Genomic DNA, 20,864 nt, shown 5'->3' with positions numbered 1-20,864 from the left:
TCTGAGGCTTCCTTCAGATTGTGGTTTGAATGAGCGTGAAGGATTAGAATATAGAGAATTTGAATAAGGATTTTTCAAAAGTCAAACAGCTGAGTTCTTGAATTTTTTCCCAACCCTGACTCTCACGGGTCTTTAGACCAGTCAGGGCTGTTGCCAGACTCTAGGCAATGGAACATAATTCTGATATGACAAGTTGAAGTTTATAAAAATAGGATTCGACAGCTAACCTTTAGAATGTATTTATTTTTATACACTCTGTTCAACAAGCAATTCAAAGCATATTCACTGCCTTCCAGGCACCAGGGCTGTGATAGGTAAAAGGGATGCAGAGATGATGTTGAGTAACAGCTGTACGGAACACTAAAATATATATTGACCTAGAGCTTTTGAAAGAATGCATGATATGAAACAAGGTTAACAATTAACTTCGTGGTTAGCAGACCTTGAGAAAATCTCAAAATAAGAACATCTGAACTCACAGCAATCATTTCTGTGTTGTTTCACTTAGAATTATAATAAGTAAAAATCTATACTCTTTTCCAACAAATACAATATGTATTTCTAATAATTATTATTCACTTATAGTACGTATTAATACCAGAACACGGGCCATAGAGAAGATTGAATAGAAACATTTTCCCCAAAAAGTTGAACTAATTTATAACCATTTATTTAGAAGATCAAATTCCTTGCTTGGGTATGTGTAGGGAACTAATTTTGTTAATAGTCGTTCTTCAGGCCAGATTCAGGTACCAGAATTCACTGGAGAGAAGGGCGTCTTATCAGACTCTGCTATGAACATTTAGGAAATTTAGAGACAAAGACTGCTCAGAAACTCCCAGGCACGGACAGTGCCAGGGGTGCCACGGCTGGTGTTGGTCCTTCTCCAATCCATTACTGATCAGAGGTGCCTATTAATAAATATTGGGTTGGCCAAGTTCATTTGGGTTTTTTGTTACATCATACGAAAGAATCGGAACGAACTTTTTGGCCAACCCAATATAGTCACCTAATATGCTGACACTCAAATTTTGATTTTTGTTTTGCCTGTGTAATCACAATTGGTATTGCTCTTCATGCCGCAAAATCTGAGCTACCCGTGAGTGCTTTCTGCGTTTGTCCTAAACCAGCTGGAGGCCAGCCTATACACCCTTATGAGCCAGGAGAATTACTGATCGTTACCAGCACCAGCTCCGTGGGCAACAGAGCTGGGTTCACCCTGCAGCATCCCACTCACTAGTCACGGGAGATCGTGAGTTAAACATGTGCTGCCTCTGAGCCACAGTTTCCTCACCCAGAGAATGGGGATAGTACTTGCTTTACTGGTTTTTAAGAAATTTTATTGGCGTATAGCTGATTGACAATGTTGTGTTAGTGTCAGGGACAGCGAAGTGATTCAGTTGTACACACAGTCATTCTTTTTTCACATTCTTTTCCCATTTAGGTCATCACAGAGTACTGAGCAGAGCTCCCTGTGCTATACAGTAGATCCCTGTTGGTTATCTACTATAGAGTAGTATGTATGTGTTCACCTCAAGCTCCTAACAGTTTGGAGAACTAACCGAGACAGACACTTAGAGCAGGACTTCAGACGTGGTCGGCACTTGGTATTAATCTCCGATTACATGTCCTAAACTTGAACAAGGCTTGCCTAGCAGTGCCAGCCTTTAATGAATTTCAGGTGATTTCCACTATATTATACATACAACTACTCTGTTTTCCACACACAACCTGTGCAAAGCTATTTTTGACCATATTGTATTTAAATTGTCTGGAAATATTTTAAGCCTATCATGACCCACTCTTTCACAAAACAGCCCTGTTTTCTAATGTAATTTAATGCAAGTACCTCAACAGTGGGTAATCTGAATTTTAATCTAATACTATAGCACTGGTACCTTCATCCTAGTTCAAGAATTCCTTTTAGAGTTCCTCACTAACATAAAACTAGGTTGCTCTGTAATACTGTTAATCAAATGACAAGGAAATAAGCATTCTCATGTGATCTAAATACTGACAAAAGGTAAAATATTCAGAAATCTATTTAAATACATTCATTAGAAAATGAAAACTACAGAAGAGAATGGAAGGATCACTAAATTCTACTTGATTGTAAATATCCCATCAAATGAAAGTTTCTCTTTGAAATAGGTTGGTTGTAAGGTCATTTTTTCTGGAACCCAGTATTTTTAAAATGCTGATATAATCAGAAAAAAAAGTGGAGAAAAAAGTGTGAGAAAACCAAATGAATTGAGAAGTACATTTAAGTACAAAAATAAGCCCTGTGCCCCTACCCCAAGCCACAGCCCTGACTGGAAACTCACAATAAGACTGCAGCTTTCCTAACTCCCTCCATCCTCATGCTAATTCCCGTACCCTCTACTCCAGGACAGACCTTTCTGATGTTTCCAGCCTTTGAACTATTTTCTGTATCATGCACTCCATCTAAAATGCCCACTCCTGCCATCTTTGCTCATCAAACATCCTGCCCGTCCTGTAAGGCTCTGCCCAGAGGCCAGCGCCTGTGCAGGTCGGTCTCTTCCTCCCACCCTTACTGCTGGCACCACCCGGGGTTCATCTGACCCCCATCTGTCTTATTCTGTTTGAACCTCAGCTGAATAAGGACATGAAATAGTCCTCTCAACCAACTCACCCTCACTTCACCACATCCCCAGCAAAAGCCCCAGCAGAGGCACCCAGAAGGGGTTTGAACAACTGCAGGTGATGCCACTCTGCTGTCCCAGGTCAGCCGCTCACCTCCGTGCAGCTCAGAGCACAGACACTGGAGCTGACAGGAGCCAGGAAAGGTGCATTGTAAGTCTCAGCATCAAGCCATTTCATCTGGAAATGCAGCAAGTGTGGAAAACAAGGACTCTTTTGTTCAAGTTAATACTTTTCTTGAAACACAGAGATAGTTAATATCAGCTGAGAGGGAGAAAAGGGAGGAACGGAGGGACAGGCAGACCTAGGATGTGTTTAGGAAGGTCACAAAATATATTAGACTCACATCCTCCTTAAATCCATTATCAAAACAAATATCTCTTATTTTAAAAGATTATTTTGAAGAATGAAAAAGTAATATTTTTACTGTCAACTTATCTATGCTACAGCATCGCTTAAAATGTTACCACGTTTCTGGGGACTGACCCAAAAAGGTAGTATTCCTTAAAATCTATAAAAGAATCTAGATTGGGGGAAAAAACCAAGTACTATTTTATTTTGTCCCATTATATTCAATAGTAAAAGAGAGTACTAATTAGGATTTTTTATTTGTTTTCTTTCTTCATACCAAGACATTATACCTTTCAGAAGCACATCATCACTGAAACCAAATGACTTCATTCTTAAGAAGACTGGCTTGTTTTTTAATAATTCATTGTCTTTATGACTTCAATCTGCTTAGTAACGATCTGACCAATTAAAAAAGCGTATGTGCCTAAAACATAAAAGGAACATATGAAAAGCTTCTAACAGTATAAAGAGGAGGAGGTCTGAATCAGCTATTCCATTTTAGATGCAGGAACAACTGACCAGCAGAATAAATGCTTATATAGGCTGTTACTGTTCTAAATAAACTGAGTTATATCAAATATACATAAAACATACCTTTGTAGTACTTGGAATTTGGGGTTTGTTTCTATCTTTGTATTGATGTTCTGTTGTACTGTAGTTCTGCAAAATGTGAGAGAAAGTGGATGAAGGGCATTTAGGATCTTTTTCTTTATTGATTTACAATATTATATTAGTTTCAGGTGTACAGCACTGTGATTCAGTATTTTTATAGATTATACTCCATTAAAAGTTATTATAAGATAATGGGTATAATTCCTTGTGGTATACAATAGAGCTTGTATGTTGCTTATTTCCTAAATAGTAGTATCTCTTTTCGGAGAAGGCGATGGCACCCCACTCCAGTACTCTTGCCTAGAAAATCCCATGGACAGAGGAGCCTGGTAGGCTGCCGTCCATGGGGTCACAGAGTCAGACACGACTGAGTGACTTTCCTTTAACTTTTCACTTTTATGTGTTGGAGAAGGAAACGGCAGCTCACTCCAGTGTTCTGGCCTGGAGAATCCCAGGGATGGAGGAGCCTGGTGGGCTGCCGTCTATGGGGTCGCACAGAGTTGGACACGACTAAAGCAACTTAGCAGCAGCAGCAGTTTCTCTTTTAATTTCATATCCTCCCTGATTGATCCCTTTTCCATTCCTTCTTCCATTTGGTAACCACTAGTTTGTATTCTATATCTGTGAGTCTGCCTCTGTTTTGCATATAAATTGTTTATTTTTTTTAGATTCCACATATAAGAGATATCATACAGTATCTGCTTTCTCTGACTTATTTCACTAAGCATAATATTCTCTAGGTCCATCTACATTGCTGAAAATGCAGAATTTCATTCTTTTTTAATGGCTGGCTAATATTCCATTGTATACATATACAACACATCTTCTTTATCCATTCATCTGTTCATGGGCGACTGGTTTACTTCCTTTCATATACTGATTATTGTAAATAATGCTACTATGAACACTGGGGTGCATATATCTTTTCAAGTTAATGTTTTCACTTTTTCCAGATATACATTCAGGAGTGAATTGCTAGATCATATGGTAGCTCACTTTGTTGACAAAGGTCTGTAGAGTCAAAGCTATGGTTTTTCCAGTAGTCACGTACGGATGTGAGAGTTGGACCATAAAGAAGGCTGAGCACCAAAGAACTGATGCTTTTGAACTGAGGTGCTGGAGAAGACTCCTGAGAGTCCCTTGGACTGCAAGGAGATCAAACCAGTAAATACTACGGGTAATCAACCCTGAATATTCATTAGAAGGATTGATGCTGAATCTGAAGCTCCAATACTTTGGCAACCTGATACAAAGAGCCAACTCATTGGGAAAGACTCTGATGCTGGGAAGGACTGACGGTAGGAGAAGGGGGTGAGAGAGGATGAGCTGACTGGAACATGAGTCTGAGCAAAACTGCAGGAGATGGTGGAGGACAGGGAGGCTGGCATGCTGCAGTCCATGGGGTTGCAGTCAGACACGACAGCGACTACACAACAACAATGGTGATTCTACTTTTAGTTTTCTGAGAAGCCTCCATCCTGTTTTCTACATTGGTTGTATCAATTTACATTCTCACTGACAATGTACAAGGGTTCCTTCCCTCTTCTCCACATCCTTGCCTACATTTGCTATTTGTGGATTTCTTTCTGATGGTGGCCATTCTGACAGGTGTGAGGAGATATCTAGTTTTTTTCGTTTGTATTTCTCTAACAAAGTTGAACACCTTTTCATGTGCCTGTTGGTCATTCATGTAGCTTCTCTGGAAATATGTCTATTCAGGTCTTCTTTCCATTTCTTCACTGCTGTTGAAAGTGTTAGTCACTCAGTTGTGTCCAACTTTGCAAAACTATGGATTGTAGCCCATCAGGCTCCTGTGTACAAAGAATTCTCCAGGCAAGAATACTGGAATGGGTTGTCATTCCCTTCTCCGGGGGGTCTTCTCAACCCAGGGACTGAACCTGGGTCTTCTGCATTGCAGGAAGATTGTTTAAAATCTGAGCCACTTTTTTTTTTTTTTTTTGGAAATTAAGTAGTCTGGTAGGCTGCAGTCCATGGGGTCGCTAAGAGTCGGACACGACTGAGCAACTTCACTTTCACTTTTCACTTTCATGCACTGGAGAAGGAAATGGCAACCCACTCCAGTGTTCTTGCCTGGAGAATCCCAGGGATGGGGGAGCCTGGTGGGCTGCCGTCTATGGGGTGGCACAGAGTTGGACACGACTGAAGCGACTTAGCAGCAGCAGCAGCAGAGGTGTTTATCTATTTTTGAAATTAATCCTTTGTTGATCAGAATATTTGCAAATATCTTCTCCCATTTTGTACATAGGTTCTCTTTCATTTTGTTAATGATTTACTTTGCTGTGCAAAAGCTTTTAAGTTTAATTAGGTCCTATTTATTTTTGCTTTTATTACTTCTGGCTTAGGAGACAGATGCAAAAAAAAAATTGCTATGATTTATGTCAAGTAAGTGTTCTGCCTACGTTCTCTTTTATAAGTTTTATGGTTTCAGGTCTTACATTTAGGTCTTTAATCCACTTTGAGTTAATTTTTGTTTATGGTGTTAGAAAATGTTCTAATTTCATTCTGTTACATGTAGCTGTTCAATATTCCCAGCACTACTTATTGAAGAGACTATTTTTTCTTCATTGTATACTCTTGCCTCCTCTGTCAATTGACCTAGGTATGTGAGTTTATTTCTGGGCTCTCTATTCTATTCCACTGATCTATGTGTCTGGTTTTGTGCCAATATGACACTGGTGTTTTGATTACTGTAGCTTTGTAACACAGTCTGAAATCTAGGAGTATGATACCTCCAGCTTTGTCTTTACTTTTCAGGATTTCTTTGGCATTTCAGAGTCTTTTGTGGCTCCATGTGAATTTTATTTTATTTTTTTCCATGTGAATTTTAGGCTTACTTATTCTAGTTCTGTGGAAAATGCCATGGGTATTCTAATAGGGACTGCATTAAATCTATAGATTGCTTTGAGTAATATGGCCATTTTAACAAAATTAATTCTTCCAATCCAAGAGCACGGGATATCTTTTTTCTTTATATATATATATATATATATTATTGAAGCATAGTTAACTTACAATGTTTTAGGCACACAGGTAGGTGATTCAGTTATATATACACATATATTGTTTTTCAGATTATTTTCCATTATAGGTTACTACAAGATATTGACTATAATTCCCTGTGCTATACAGTAAACCTCTGTTGCTTACTGTGTATCTATTTTTTTTTAATTAAAGTAGAAATCTAGCATTCTATTCATACTAAGTCAAACAAGTAGAAACAAAATGTCATAATTTTTTTAGCAGGGCAAAAATTCGTAAGTTTTTTAAAATAAATATTTTATATGTGTGTGTGTGTATATATACACAGACACACACACACACACACACACAAAGGCATTTCTACTACACTTGAGAAAGCCTTGGAAAAAAAATCAAAAAAAAAAAAGAAGCAATGGAGTAATTGGAAAACATAAATTAAACGAAATACAAGCACTGTATATGAACAGAAAACGTGAAACAAACTTCATAAAAGTAAAAGATCATCATATAGTCCAACTGTTTTTAAACATGACTGCAAGAGCATGGGGTATCTTTCCATTCCTTTGTATCATCTTCAATGTCCTTCATCAATGTTTTACAGTTTTTGGAGTACAGGTCTTTCATCTCTCTGATTAAGTGTATTCTTAGGTATTTTATTCTTTTTGATGAAACTTTTAACAGAATTTTTAACTTTCTCTTTCTAATACTTCATTATTAGTGTACAGAAAAGTGACAGGTTTCTGTATATTAATCTTTTCTCCTGCAACTTCGCTGAATTAATTTATTAGTTCTCATAGTTTTTGGGAAGAAGCTTTAGGGTTTTCTATACACAGTGTCATGTCATCTGCAATAGTGGCAATTTTACTTCTTTCTTAAATGCCTTTTATTTATTTTTCTTGTCTGAGTACTGTGATTAAGACATCTAATACTACGTTAAATAGAAGTGGCAAGAGTGGGCATGAGAGGAAAGGCTTTTGGCTTTTCACTGTATGATGTTAGCTGCGGGCTTCTCATAAATAACTTTTATGATGCTGAGATATGTTCTCTCTTTACCCACTTTGCTGAGAGCTTTTTTTAATCATGAATAGATGTTGCTGCTGTGCTATGCCAGGTTGCTTCAGTCATGTAGAACTCTTTGCAACCCTATGGGCTGTAGCCCACCAGGCTACTCTGTCCACGGGATTCTTCTGGTAAGAATACTGGAATGGGTTGCCATGCCCTCCTCCAAGGGGTCTTCCGGGCCCAGGGACTGAACCTGCGTCTCTGAAGTCTCCTGCTTTGGCAGGCAGGCTCGCTACCACTAGCGCCACTTAAATCCTGTCAAGTGCTTTTTCTGACTCTGTTAAGATGATCGTGGGTTTTTATCCTTCCTTTCTGTCAATGTGAAGTTTCACAGTAATTGATTTGCTAATGTTGAACTGTCCTGTGTTCTAGAAAAAGTCCAGCTTATCATGATGTATGACCCTTTTTATATTGTTGGATTTGGTTTGCTACTATTGTCTTGAAGATTTGCATCTATATTCATCAAAGGCATTCGCCTATAATTTGCTTTTTTTGTAATGTCTTTGTCTGGTTTTGGTATCAGGATAATGATGGTCTTGTAGAATGAATTTGGGAGTGTTCTGTCCTCTTCAATTTTTTTTGAACAGTTTGAGAAGGATAGGTATTATCTCTTCTTTATATATTTGGTAAAAAGGACCTTTATTAATTTTTACAACTATATGTGAATCAATAATTACCTCAATAAAAGTGTCAATAAAAATAATTTTTAAAAATTCCAAATATAAAAATGTAAGTGACATTAGGAACAATGATTACAGCTAGGCTTGCACTTCCAAGTATATAAGTAAGGAAGACGTTTTCTTTATTTTACAATATAAGATCAGATAATACTTGAATACACTTGCTTGGACATGCATTATCCAATATAGTATCCACTTGCCATGATTAAAACAAAATACAAAAATTCACTGCTCAATAGCACTTAATGAGCCAGTATTCAGTTGTTACATGTTGCCATAACAGCACAGAATGAAATGTCCATCCATCAAGACAGAAAGTTCTATCAGACAGCACTGTCACACAATCATGTAAAATATTAAAAATAAAAAGTGATTTATGAATGAATGAATCAATGAATAAATAACTTAGCTTATGAACAAACAAACCTATAAAAACATAAATTTCCACATTTCATGTGCTAAAGATTCATAATTGCCTAGTTATCTTTCAACATCTTTTATCCTTAATTATTATCTATTATCTCTGTTGAATATCTCAACTCAAACCAATTAACAAAATATCTGTGCCAATTTGAGAAGAGTCCATTTAGTTTCTAATTCACAAAAATATGCAGATAGTATAACTTAAAATAATATTCCTACACATATATTAAAAAGTTATACAGTCTATATCCACCAGAATAGCTGAAATTAAAAAGTCAGATGACACGAAATGTTGGTGAGGATGTAAAGAGGAAAAAAAAAAAACTCTGAGGCTGGAGGGAGTGTAAAATGCTATATCTATCTTAGGAAAATGTCTGGCAGTTACTTAGAGGACTAAACACATACCTGCCCTATCACCCCAACAATTCCCCTGCTGCTGCTACTGCTGCTAAGTTGCTTCAGTCATGTCCGACTCTGTGCGACCCCATAGATGGCAGCCCACCAGGCTCCCCCGTCCCTGGGATTCTCCAGGCAAGACCCTCCCCTACTAGTTATTCATCCAAGAAAATGAAAACACGTCTACAGAAAGCCCTATACAGGACCCTGACTGAAGCTTCATTCTCAACAGAGACTGGAAACAGCCTAGGTGTCTATTAACAGAAGAGGTAAACTATTGGTATAATTGCATGATGGTGTAGTTAAGTTGGGTCTCACTCTTTGTGACCCCATGGACTGTAGCCTGCCAGGCTCCTCTGTCCATGGGATTTCCAGGCAAGAATACTGGAGTGGGTTGCCATTTCCTCCTCCAGGGGATCTTCATGATTCATGGATTGAACTCATGTCTCCTGCATCGTCAGGTGGATTCTTTACCACTGAGTCACCAGTGAATCCCTTGGTCAATGGCATACTATGTCTCCATAAAAAGCCACTTTTTTACACAATATGAATAAATCTAATTATTCATAATTATGATAAGTGGACCAAGAACATACTATAGGACTCCACTGATATGAAGTTCTAGAACACACAAAGCTTATCTATGGTGAAACAAAATGAAGCAAAACAAAACTCAGAGCAGGGATTGCCTCTGGAAGAGAATAAGGGGAAAGAATGACTGGAGGTGATGTATACTGCTTGTTACTTTTAGAATTTATAGATTTTCTTTTTAACTGAAACAAAGAAATGGGATAAAAGAAGAATAAATTAATTGCTAACTGAGTTTTCTCTTTACTGGCAATCACACAGCTAGTTTAAAAATCAGTAATAGAGACTTGAGATACTGAGATATGACAAGATGATCAAAAGATTTGTGTAGATGTCTTAGAACAAATGTGTCTCTCCTCACCCACTGTCAACTTATCCCAGTTCAGCAAGGCACAGACATTCCAGTTTTTCTGCTGCAAAGAAATTACAAAGGCTATTACAATATGTTACGTCTCTCCATAAGGGCTTTCATATTTAGAATTAATCCATAATGACTAAGCAATCTGAATATAATATTGCCATTAATTTACCATTTCTTGCAGTTCCTGGGCAGTCAGTGAAATGATAAAATAAAAATGTTCTCATTCACAAAACAGTGAAAAAAGTGCAAAGTACTTTTGTACAAATTTCTGGTACATATACACTGAAAAGAGAAATAATAAGTCATTAATTTTCCACCTAATTAATTTGGATTCTTGCTTAACTTTGTCTCAAGGAATCTAGAATGAAATAAAGGTTTTCTCCTCCACTCCCCTCAATTATAAAAACCAATAAGAACTTTCTGTATAGCACAGGGAGCTCTGCTCAGTATTCTGTAATAGCCTAATTGGGAAAAGAATTTGAAAAAGAAAAGATGCATGTGTATGTATAACTGAATCACCTTGCTGTACCCCTGAAACTAACACCACATTAATCAATTGTGCTCCAATAAAAAAAAACTCCACAATTTTCTTTTGCAGACAGTGAGTACAGACAGAAGCCACAGTCAAAAGAGGCTGGCAGAGGCTGAAGAGCAGCTTTTCCCGGGGGGCTCTAGACAGAGTCCCACCTGTTGCCCCTACCCCCCAGACCTGGGCACCCTGGGACAGGCGGTCAGGGGTAAGGCTGCAGATCCATGCAGAGTCCACTTGATCCTTCTGTCAGGTCTCCGGTTCTTTCTTTAAACATGTTACAACTTCCAAGACTCCTCTGAAAATCTCCAAAATGAAAACAAGGCTATTTGGAGGAACTTTAGGACAACCTTGATCTATAATCGTCCATATAAGAGCTCCTTGCTAATGGAGCAAAACAGCACGTTGTTTATACATGAGCACGTATGCCTCGGAGCTCGGAAAAAGCTGGTGCTTACAGGCGGTTAACTCAATTTGAGGATGTGAAATTAAAGACAAGTTACTACTATGAAAACAGGTGAACATTCTTTTAAGATTATGAGTATTTTATAAAAATTCATGGAAGTTATAGATTCAATATGTGTGCTGACTATTCTAGATGCTTTATTTTAAGGCTAAGTGAGCGACTGCTCCCAGAGTTCTTAGAAAAGACAGATTTGCAGGAGCTGGAGGGCCAGGGAAGGGGTTCTGAGGATCGACTAACAATAGGACAGCAGCTGCCTCTATTTCACAATGAAGTAAGTCCATGAGAGCCGTCTGGCCCACGGTGCTCGCCGCATCTCTGCCTTGCATTTGCCTGCGTAGCACTTTACAGTTTAAGGTGCATTTTCACAAACTGAGTTACTGTTCTGCTGCCTATCACCAACTATTCTAGGCAGTACCACCTACATTTGCGCCCAAAAGGGGACATAAATTAAGTGAATGTCCAGAAGCAAGAGGCAGACTAGAGACTGAGACATACAGACTTTTTCTGGATTCTAATGCATTTGACTCAGACTGTTTTTCCTTCTGTTAATTTCTTAAGTTCCTCTTGCTGACATGTTGGGACTTAAGAGAGAAGATGATTCTTTTGATGTTTTTTTTAAAGAAATGACTTTTTTTTTTTTTTAATTTTTTGTTTTGGCCATGTCCTGCAACTTGTGGGATCTTAGTTCCCCAACCAGGTATTGAACCCAGGGGCTCGGCAATGAGAGGGCAGAGTCCTAATCATTGGACCACCAGGGAATTCCCTTTTTCTGGTTTATTTTTAAGATAGACACCTGGGGCACCTTAGCTTTTCTGCCTGTTAGAGTTGGAACCGGGGTGACAAGATGCCACGGGTATCAGGCAGCCTAGATCACAAGAAAATTTTGGGAATCGTGGATGGGTCTCATTCATCAGTTGAAATTCTGAATGCAACGAAAGACTGACTTCCCTTGAGCAAGAGGGAATTCTGCCCGCCTTCGGACTTAAAGCTGTGACCTTAGCTCTGCCTGGGTTTCCAGTCTGATTTTGGATTTAATAGTCTATGTAATCATAACAGCTAATTCCTTAAAATCAACCAACCAATCAGTCCACACACACACACACACACACACACACACACACACACACACAATTGGATCTGTTTCTCTAGAGAACCCTGATGAATACACAAAGTTTTTCCCCTCTGGTGAAATGTGAAAATACATGCAAACATAATAAATTCATACCTCATATATATCAATATGTATCTTCTAAGATTAAGAACATTCCCCTACATATACATGATTCTATTATCATACCTAAGAGAACTGGCTTTAATTCAATAGTATCTAACATATAGTTAATATTACAATTCTCCCAGCTGTCCCCAAAATGTCTTTTGTACTTTGCTTTGTTAAGGACCCAACCAAGGACTATTCACTGCATTTGGAAAAAGCCATCTTTTTTCAGGAAACAGACTTAGTAAACAGGGTCCAAAATCCAGCGTACAAGCTGTTTTTTGTGAGAATTCTATATAAGGTGATGCTGGGCCTTCTTTATTGTCATGTCAGGAAACATAAAACATATCAGGTTATTTCATCTCTGGCAATAAGCATTAACAATTTTAAACAACAACAACAAAATCAATACCAAGTATACAGACCTTCTGGTCCAGATTCTGCTACAATTATTTACCAAATACTTCTAAGGAACTTGCATTTCATACAACCTACAGAAACAGCAGGCCATGATCCCCTGATTAAGATATGGGTGCGAGCTAAGTCGCTTTCGTCATGTCTGACTCTGTGACCCCATGGACTGTAGCCCGCCAGGCTCCTCTGTCCATGAGCTTCTCCAGGCAAGAGTGCTGGAGGGGCTTGCCATGCCCTCCTCCAGGGGATGTTCCCCACCCAGGGACCAAACCTGCATCTCTTCCATTTCCTGCATCGGCAGGCAGGTTCTCGTACCACTAGTGCCACCTAGGAAGCCCCCAAGAAAGCTAAAGAATCTAAAAAAGAATGTATCTGTGCATAACTGAAGGCATGACTGAATCACTTTGCTATCCACCTAAAACTAACATAGCACTGAAAATCAACTATGCCCAAAAAATTAAAAAGATCTTCAGACTTTACAGTAAAAATTTGCAGATAAAGATAATTCACCTCAAAGGCCTTGCTTATTCAAGTAATTGTTGGGGAAGAACCAGGAGCAAGGTTAGTCTGTCACAATCCTACTCAAAGAAAACCAGACCCCTGTCACTTCCCTTTAGTTTTCCGTACAATCCTTACTTTGTTTTTGTTTGTTTTTTGTTGTTTGGATTTTTTTTCAAAGCTCAAGAACAATTTTATATTCCAGATCTCTTGGGAAATAAGATTCCTAAATGGAGCTTACTAAATTTTGTAGTGGAAACTAAAGCCCAACCATCTCTTTCTCAGGATGCCAATGGGTTTTCTGTTTGTTTTTCACTTTTTAAAAATAACAACATGACTGTTTCATACTCTGATGCAAGTAAAATGAATTTCTATATTTCACCTTCCTTTCTGCTCACACTTGAAAATCCAGAATAAATTCAGGAAAAATACTAAGAGAAGAAGAAAATGAAATGACTATTAAATGAAAGATTCTGAGACATAAGCTTCTTGATTTTAGTGAACTGAAGAGGGTCTGCTGGCCCAGGTATATTTTGTCATCAATTCTACATAGCACCTCCACACATGCGTTTCACTTACACACATTTATATATGAACTTGAAACAGGAGTGCCGAGATGAATTCTGAATCAGTGGTGTCTGTCTCTCCCTCTTGCTGGCTGTTATACAGCAATGATGAGAACTGTACCTGGAGGCCTCTCTCCTCATTCATCCTTAACTTTTTACAGTAAGTCAATGAAATATTTGCACTTGCAATTCTTGAGGGAGTATATTTATTTTAACACTGAAAGTCATCCATAAACATTTCCACAATTGGGGGAAGGGAGGCATTTAATATACTTTCAAAACAGAGATAAAATTTCCCAGCTAATAAAAAAGAAGAATTGAGAGAAAAGAGAACATATCTTAACTTTTCCAAAGGGATCAAAGTCAAGAAAATGTAAGTAGAATACTTTTCTTAGCATCATTACCTATACATTTACTGATCTCATTGAAACAAACTATGATCAATTTGTACAAAATTCTTAACAACTGTCTTTTGAGACATCATAACTCTTGGTTATAAAGTATTATGCATATTTTATAGCTCAGTTAAACTTCCTTAAAATCAGGGACTCTGTTGTATTCATTTGTGAATCCACCCCCTACTGTACCCTCTCTAACTTAGCTAAGAGAATTTTCAAATAAATAGATTTATCATTCCTAAATCTGAGGACAAGTCTATTATGAATATTCCCTCCAACATATCCTGAACTTTAAATACCAAATTACTATTAACCAGTCAAACTTTTTTTTTTCCTGCTTTGGGAAATCATTTAAGAGTTTCTTTTTATACAATAATGATTATGAAATATGACTGAACACAGAGCAATTTGAATCCCCTTGTGGGAGAACACAATTTAACTCATTTTTAGTGTTTCTCGTTTTCTCAGTTCTGGCCTAGGAGTGTGAACATGTTAGTCACTCAGTCATGTCCGACTCTTTGTGACTTTATGGACTTTAGCCCGCCAGGCTCCTCTGTCCCTGGAATTCTCTAGGCAGGAATACTGGAGTGGGCAGCCATTCCCTTCTCCAGGCGATCTTCCCCACCCTGGGACTGAACCCAGGTCTCCTGCACTGCAGGCAGATTCTTTACCATCTGAGCCACCAGGGAAGCCTAATGTTTAAGCCCCCCAAATAAGGAAACACATTAATAAAAGAAGTTTATGGTTTCCAATAAGTTCTAACAGATGGTTTCAGAACACATACCATAGCTTTAAATGCATAATTTCACCCTATAAATACGCTGCAAAGCATTAAAAATAGATCATAGCACATACGCCTTATGGGGCAAATGAAATGATAAAAGCAATTCTGTAGTAGATAAACTCATAAGAGATAATATTTGTTTACAACTATGTGTCCCTTTCAATAAAATGAGTGGATTAAATGTGATAGCTTTTGACATAGTTCTATTCCAAACATAGTAAAAGAGCAAAGATTTTCCTTTTAACAAATATTTTTGTGACAGATTAGGGTTTTTGAATTTAAATTTTTTATATTGCTCCCTCACTAATAAGAAACCAAGTTATATTTAAACACTAGGAGAATTTATTATTGTATTATATTAGGTAAAAAAATAAAACAAGATAAAACTTGGCAAAGCCAAATGACAACTATCTTTGAAGGAATTTTCCTTCTTAAGATAGTTTTTTCTGTTGAATTCTCTCTTGCAGCATTTTTGACAATTTCAGATCTAACTTATAATTGCAGTTAAAATGTATTCTACTAGAATGCAAAAATTAAATAGCAAGAAATTAATCAATTATTCTGTATTATATTTCTATCATACTTTATAATTTTCAACATAATTGCCTGATGTTTTAACTTACAGATTAACAGGAGGATGGAAAAAGAGACTGGTAGGTAACAGCTGGACTCAGCATGTGAAATCTGTGCATGACAAAGAACAACTACTAAAATACCTTTTACACGAAAATCACATAAATGGATAAAAAAGATATGGTACATATATACAATGAACGATTGATTACTCATCCATAAAAAAGAATGAAAGAATGCCATTTGGAGCTAGATAGATGGATCTATAGATTACCATATTAAGGAAGTAGGTCAGAAAGAGAAAGACAAATATTAATACCATATGAGATCACTTATATTTTGTTGTTGTTTAGTCACTAAGTTGTATACGACTCTTTGCGACCCCATGGACTGCATCCCATCAAGTCCTCTGTCCATGGGATTTCCCAGGCAAGAATACTGGAGTGGGTTGCCATTTCCTTCTCCAGGGGATCTTCTTGCCCCAGGGATCAAGCCCATATCTCCTGCATTGGCAGGCAGAGTCATTACTGCTAAGCCACCAGGTGGCTCATCACTTTTACATGGAATCTAAAATACGGCACAGATGAACCTATCTACGAAACAGAAGCAGGCTGACAAAGAACAAGGACGGGGTTGGGGGTGCTGATCAGGAGTTGGGGACCAGCAACTGCAAACTACTGTATACAGAATGGATAAGCAGCAAGGTCTTGTATAGCACAGGGAACTATATTCAATACCCTGTGGAAAACCGTAATGGAAAAGAACATGAAAACAAATGTGTGTGTGTGTATATATATATATATATATGCAGACACATAGGAGCCGTGGCTGTGCGGGCACAGGAGGGCTTAGAGGAGCTATCCCACGTTGAAGGTCAGGAAGGGCGGCAGTGAGGAGATACCCCTTGTCCAAGGTAAGGAGCAATGGCTGCGCTTTGCTGGAGCAGCCGTGAAGAGATACCCCACAACCAAGGTAAGAGAAACCCAAGTAAGATGGTACGTGTTGCAAGAGGGCATCAGAGAGCAAACACACTGAAACCATACTCACAGAAAACTAGTCAATCTAATCACACTAGGACCAAAGCCTTGTCTAACTCAATGAAACTAAGCCATGCCGTGGGGCAACCCAAGACGGGCAGGTCATGGTGGAGAGATTTGACAGAATGTGGTCCACTGGAGAAGGGAATGGCAAACCACTTCAGTATTCTTGCCTTGAGAACCCCATGAACAGTATGAAAAGGCAAGATGATAGGATACTGAAAGAGGGCCTCCCCAGGTCAGTAGGTGCCCAATATGCTACTGGAGATCAGTGGAGAAATAACTCCAGAAAGAATGAATGGATGCAGCCAAAGCAAAAACAATACCCAGCTGTGGATGTGACTGGTGAAAGAAGCAAGGTCCGATGCTGTAAAGAGCAATATTGCACAGGAACCTGGAATGTCAGGTCCATGAATCAAGGCAAATTGGAAGTGGTCAAACAAGAGATGGCAAGAGTGAATGTCGACATTCTAGGAATCAGCGAACTGAAATGGGCTGGAATGGGGGAATTTAACTCAGATGACCATTATATCTACTACTGTGGGCAGGAATCCCTCAGAAGAAATGGAGTGGCCATCATGGTCAACAAAAGAGTCTGAAATGCAGTACTTGGATGCAATCTCAAAAACGACAGAATGATCTCTGTTAGTTTCCAAGGCAAACCATTCAATATCACAGTAATCCAAGTCTATGCCCCAACCAGTAACGCTGAAGAAGCTGAAGTTGAACGGTTCTATGCAGACCTACGAGACCTTTTAGAACTAACACTCAAAAAAGATGTCCTTTTCATTATAGGGGACTGGAATGCAAAAGTAGGAAGTCAAGAAACACCTGGGGTAACAGGCAAATTTGGCCTTGGAACATGGAATGAAGCAGGGCAAAGACTGATAGAGTTTTGCCAAGAAAATGCACTGGTCATAACAAACACCCTCTTCCAACAACACAAGAGAAGACTCTATACATGGACATCACCAGATGGTCAACACCAAAATCAGATTGATTATATTCTTTGCAGCCAAAGATGGAGAAGCTCTATACAGTCAGCAAAAACAAGATCAGGAGCTGACTGTGGCTCACACCATGAACTCCTTATTGCCAAATTCAGACTTAAATTGAAGAAAGTAGGGAAAATCACTAGACCATTCAGGTATGACCGAAATCAAATCCCTTATGATTATACAGTGGAAGTGAGAAATAGATTTAAGGGCCTAGATCTGATAGATAGAGTGCCTGATGAACTATGGAATGAGGTTCATGACACTGTACAGGAGACAGGGATCAAGACCATCCCCATGGAAAAGAAATGCAAAAAAGCAAAATGGCTGTCTGGGGAGGCCTTACAAATAGCTGTGAGAAGAAGAGAAGCAAAAAGCAAAGGAGAAAAGGAAAGATATAAACATCTGAACGCAGAGTTCCAAAGAATAGCAAGAAGAGATAAGAAAGCCTTCTTCAGCAATCAATGCAAAGAAATAGAGGAAAACAACAGAATGGGAAAGAGTAGGGATCTCTTCAAAAAAATCAGAGATACCAAGGGAACATTTCATGCAAAGATGGGCTCGATAAAGGACAGAAATGGTATGGACCTAACAGAAGCAGAAGATATTAAGAAGAGATGGCAAGAATACACAGAAGAACTGTACAAAAAAGATCTTCACGACCCAGATAATCATGATGGTGTGATCACTGACCTAGAGCCAGACATCCTGGAATGTGAAGTCAAGTGGGCCTTAGAAAGCATCACTACGAACAAAGCTAGTGGAGGTGATGGAATTCCAGTTGAGCTCTTTCAAATCTTGAAAGATGATGCTGTGAAATGCTGCACTCAATATGCCAGCAAATTTGGAAAACTCAGCAGTGGCCTCAGGACTGGAAAAGGTCAGTTTTCATTCCAATCCCAAAGAAAGGCAATGCCAAAGAATGCTCAAACTAACGCACAATTGCACTCATCTCACACGCTAGTAAAGTAATGCTCAAAATTCTCCAAGCCAGGCTTTAGCAATATGTGAACCGTGAACTTCCTGATGTTCAAGCTGGTTTTAGAAAAGGCAGAGGAATCAGAGATCAAATTGCCAACATCCACTGGATCATGGAAAAAGCAAGAGAGTTCCAGAAAAACATCTATTTCTGCTTTATTGACTATGCCAAAGCCTTTGACTGTGTGCATCACAATAAACTGTGGAAAATTCTGAAAGAGATAGGAATACCAGACCACCTGATCTGCCTCTTGAGAAATTTGTATGCAGGTCAGGAAGCAACAGTTAGAACTAGACATGGAACAACAGACTCGTTCCAAATAGGAAAAGGAGTTCGTCAAGGCTGTATATTGTCACCCTATTTATTTAACTTATATGCAGAGTACATCATGAGAAATGCTGGACTGGAAGAAACACAAGCTGGAATCAAGACTGCTGGGAGAAATATCAATAAGCTCAGATATGCAGATGACACCACCCTTATGGCAGAAAGTGAAGAGGAACTCAAAAGCCTCTTGATGAAAGTGAAAGTGGAGAGTGAAAAAGTTGGCTTAAAGCTCAACATTCAGAAAACGAAGATCATGGCATCTGGTCCCACCACTTCATGGGAAAGAGATGGGGAAACAGTGGAAACAGTGTCAGACTTTATTTTTCTGGGATCCAAAATCACTACAGATGGTGACTGCAGCCATGAAATTAAAAGACGCTTACTCCTAGGAAGGCAAGTTATAACCAACCTAGATAGCATATTCAAAAGCAGAGACGTTACTGTGCCAACAAAGGTTCGTCTAGTCAAGGCTATGGTTTTTCCTGTGGTCATGTATGGATGTGAGAGTTGGACTGTGAAGAAGGCTGAGCGCCGAAGAATTGATGCTTTTGAACTGTGGTGTTGGAGAAGACTCTTGAGAGTCCCTTGGACTGCAAGGAGATCCAACCAGTCCATTCTGAAGGAGATCAGCCCAGGGATTTCTTTGGAAGGAATGATGCTGAAGCTGAAACTCCAGTACTCTGGCCACCTCATGAGAAGAGTTGACTCATTGGAAAAGACTCTGATGCTGGGAAGGATTGGGGGCAGGAGGAGAAGGGGACGACAGAGGATGAGATGGCTGGATGGCATCACCGACTCGATGGACATGAGTCTCAGTGAACTCCGGGAGTTGGTGATGGACAGGGAGGCCTGGCGTGCTGCGATTCACGGGGTCGCAAGGAGTCGGACACGACTGAGCGACTGATCTGATCTGATATATGTATATGTATAACTGAATTACTTTGTTGTACACCAAAAGCTAATACAACACAGTGAATCTACTATACTTAAATAAAAAAAAAGATGCAGTGTTTAAAAGATACAGTGTCTAGTGGGTACATTGCAGATTTAAAAGATGAAAAGAGTTCCAAAGATGGATTGTGGTGACAGAAGCATGCTGCGAATGTGTTTAATACCAGTGAACTGTACGTGCAAAAATGGCAAAGATGATTAATTTTATGTTTGTGTACTTAACCACAATAAAGAAACTTGGGGGAAAGGGTATAGTGTTTTTATAAGCAGGAACAGACTTCAGAAATCTTCAAACGACCTTGGAAGACCATGGGAATTGTTCAAGTTCACATGTAGTGATGTGGTATGTGAATTTAAATAATTTGACTCCCTATTGATCTCTTATCACAATGATTATAAAACTCATAGACTGTGTCAAGTGAACACGTAGATGACACTCCTCGACCATCATGGGCATTTAATCAATACAAGTTTAATGAGCCAGAAATGAACAAACAGATATATTAGGTTGGCCAAAAAGTTCATTTGGGTTTTTCCCATACATCCTTTGAAAAACCAAACTAACATTTTGGCCAACCCGACATAAAGATTTTGCCTGGTGGGGTGGCAGGTGGGGTGGAGGAGAAAATTAGAAAAGGGATCACAGGGCTTATAAAAATACTGTCTTTGCCTCTAAGAACTATAAATAAATGCGATATGATTCACCCACATTAATAACTGCAATGGTTCTTTTAACAAAAATTGTTTTGAGCTACCTCCTAAAATACCAGCATAGACTTATGCCAGAATTATATTATTTCATTCCCATACACATTTTAATCTCTTCTATTGCATAAATCCTCAGTTCCTCTTACTATCTCATTTTATCATACTTTGCCTAGCAAAACCCTAACCCTGCTATAATCCAAGTCTCCACCCACCAATTCCACCCCTGCATCCATGCTGCTAAACACGGCTACATAAAATGCCAAGAAGATGGATTTCATTTTAATTTCAA

The 20,864-nt window shown here is 38.7% G+C and overlaps 1 protein-coding gene across 35 annotated transcripts in view; it reads right to left on the bottom strand.

Annotated features, from left to right (window-relative positions):
* The window catches only part of NR3C2 (nuclear receptor subfamily 3 group C member 2), a 457,363-nt gene that overhangs the window by 277,774 nt on the left and 158,725 nt on the right, over positions 1-20,864 (bottom strand). For 18 of the 35 annotated variants that reach the window (XM_086346398.1, XM_086346399.1, XM_086346402.1 and 15 more), the window contains exon 3: positions 3,607-3,672. The exons of 16 other annotated variants lie outside the window; for them this stretch is intronic. In XM_086346398.1, coding sequence (XP_086202524.1) covers positions 3,607-3,672 — 66 coding nt within the window. Of the gene's footprint in view, positions 1-3,606; positions 3,673-4,774; positions 10,187-20,864 lie in introns of those variants that run through there. One more of the 35 variants, XM_086346443.1, reaches the window with a different exon arrangement.

Source organism: Bos grunniens, chromosome 17, assembly GCF_055505025.1.
Source record: "Bos grunniens cultivar Pamir isolate PY7600 chromosome 17, Bosgru_T2T1.0, whole genome shotgun sequence".
Classification (NCBI taxonomy): Eukaryota; Metazoa; Chordata; class Mammalia; order Artiodactyla; family Bovidae; genus Bos; species Bos grunniens.
Note: the sequence above shows the minus strand (reverse complement) of the source record. Positions and strands in the feature narration are given on the sequence as shown.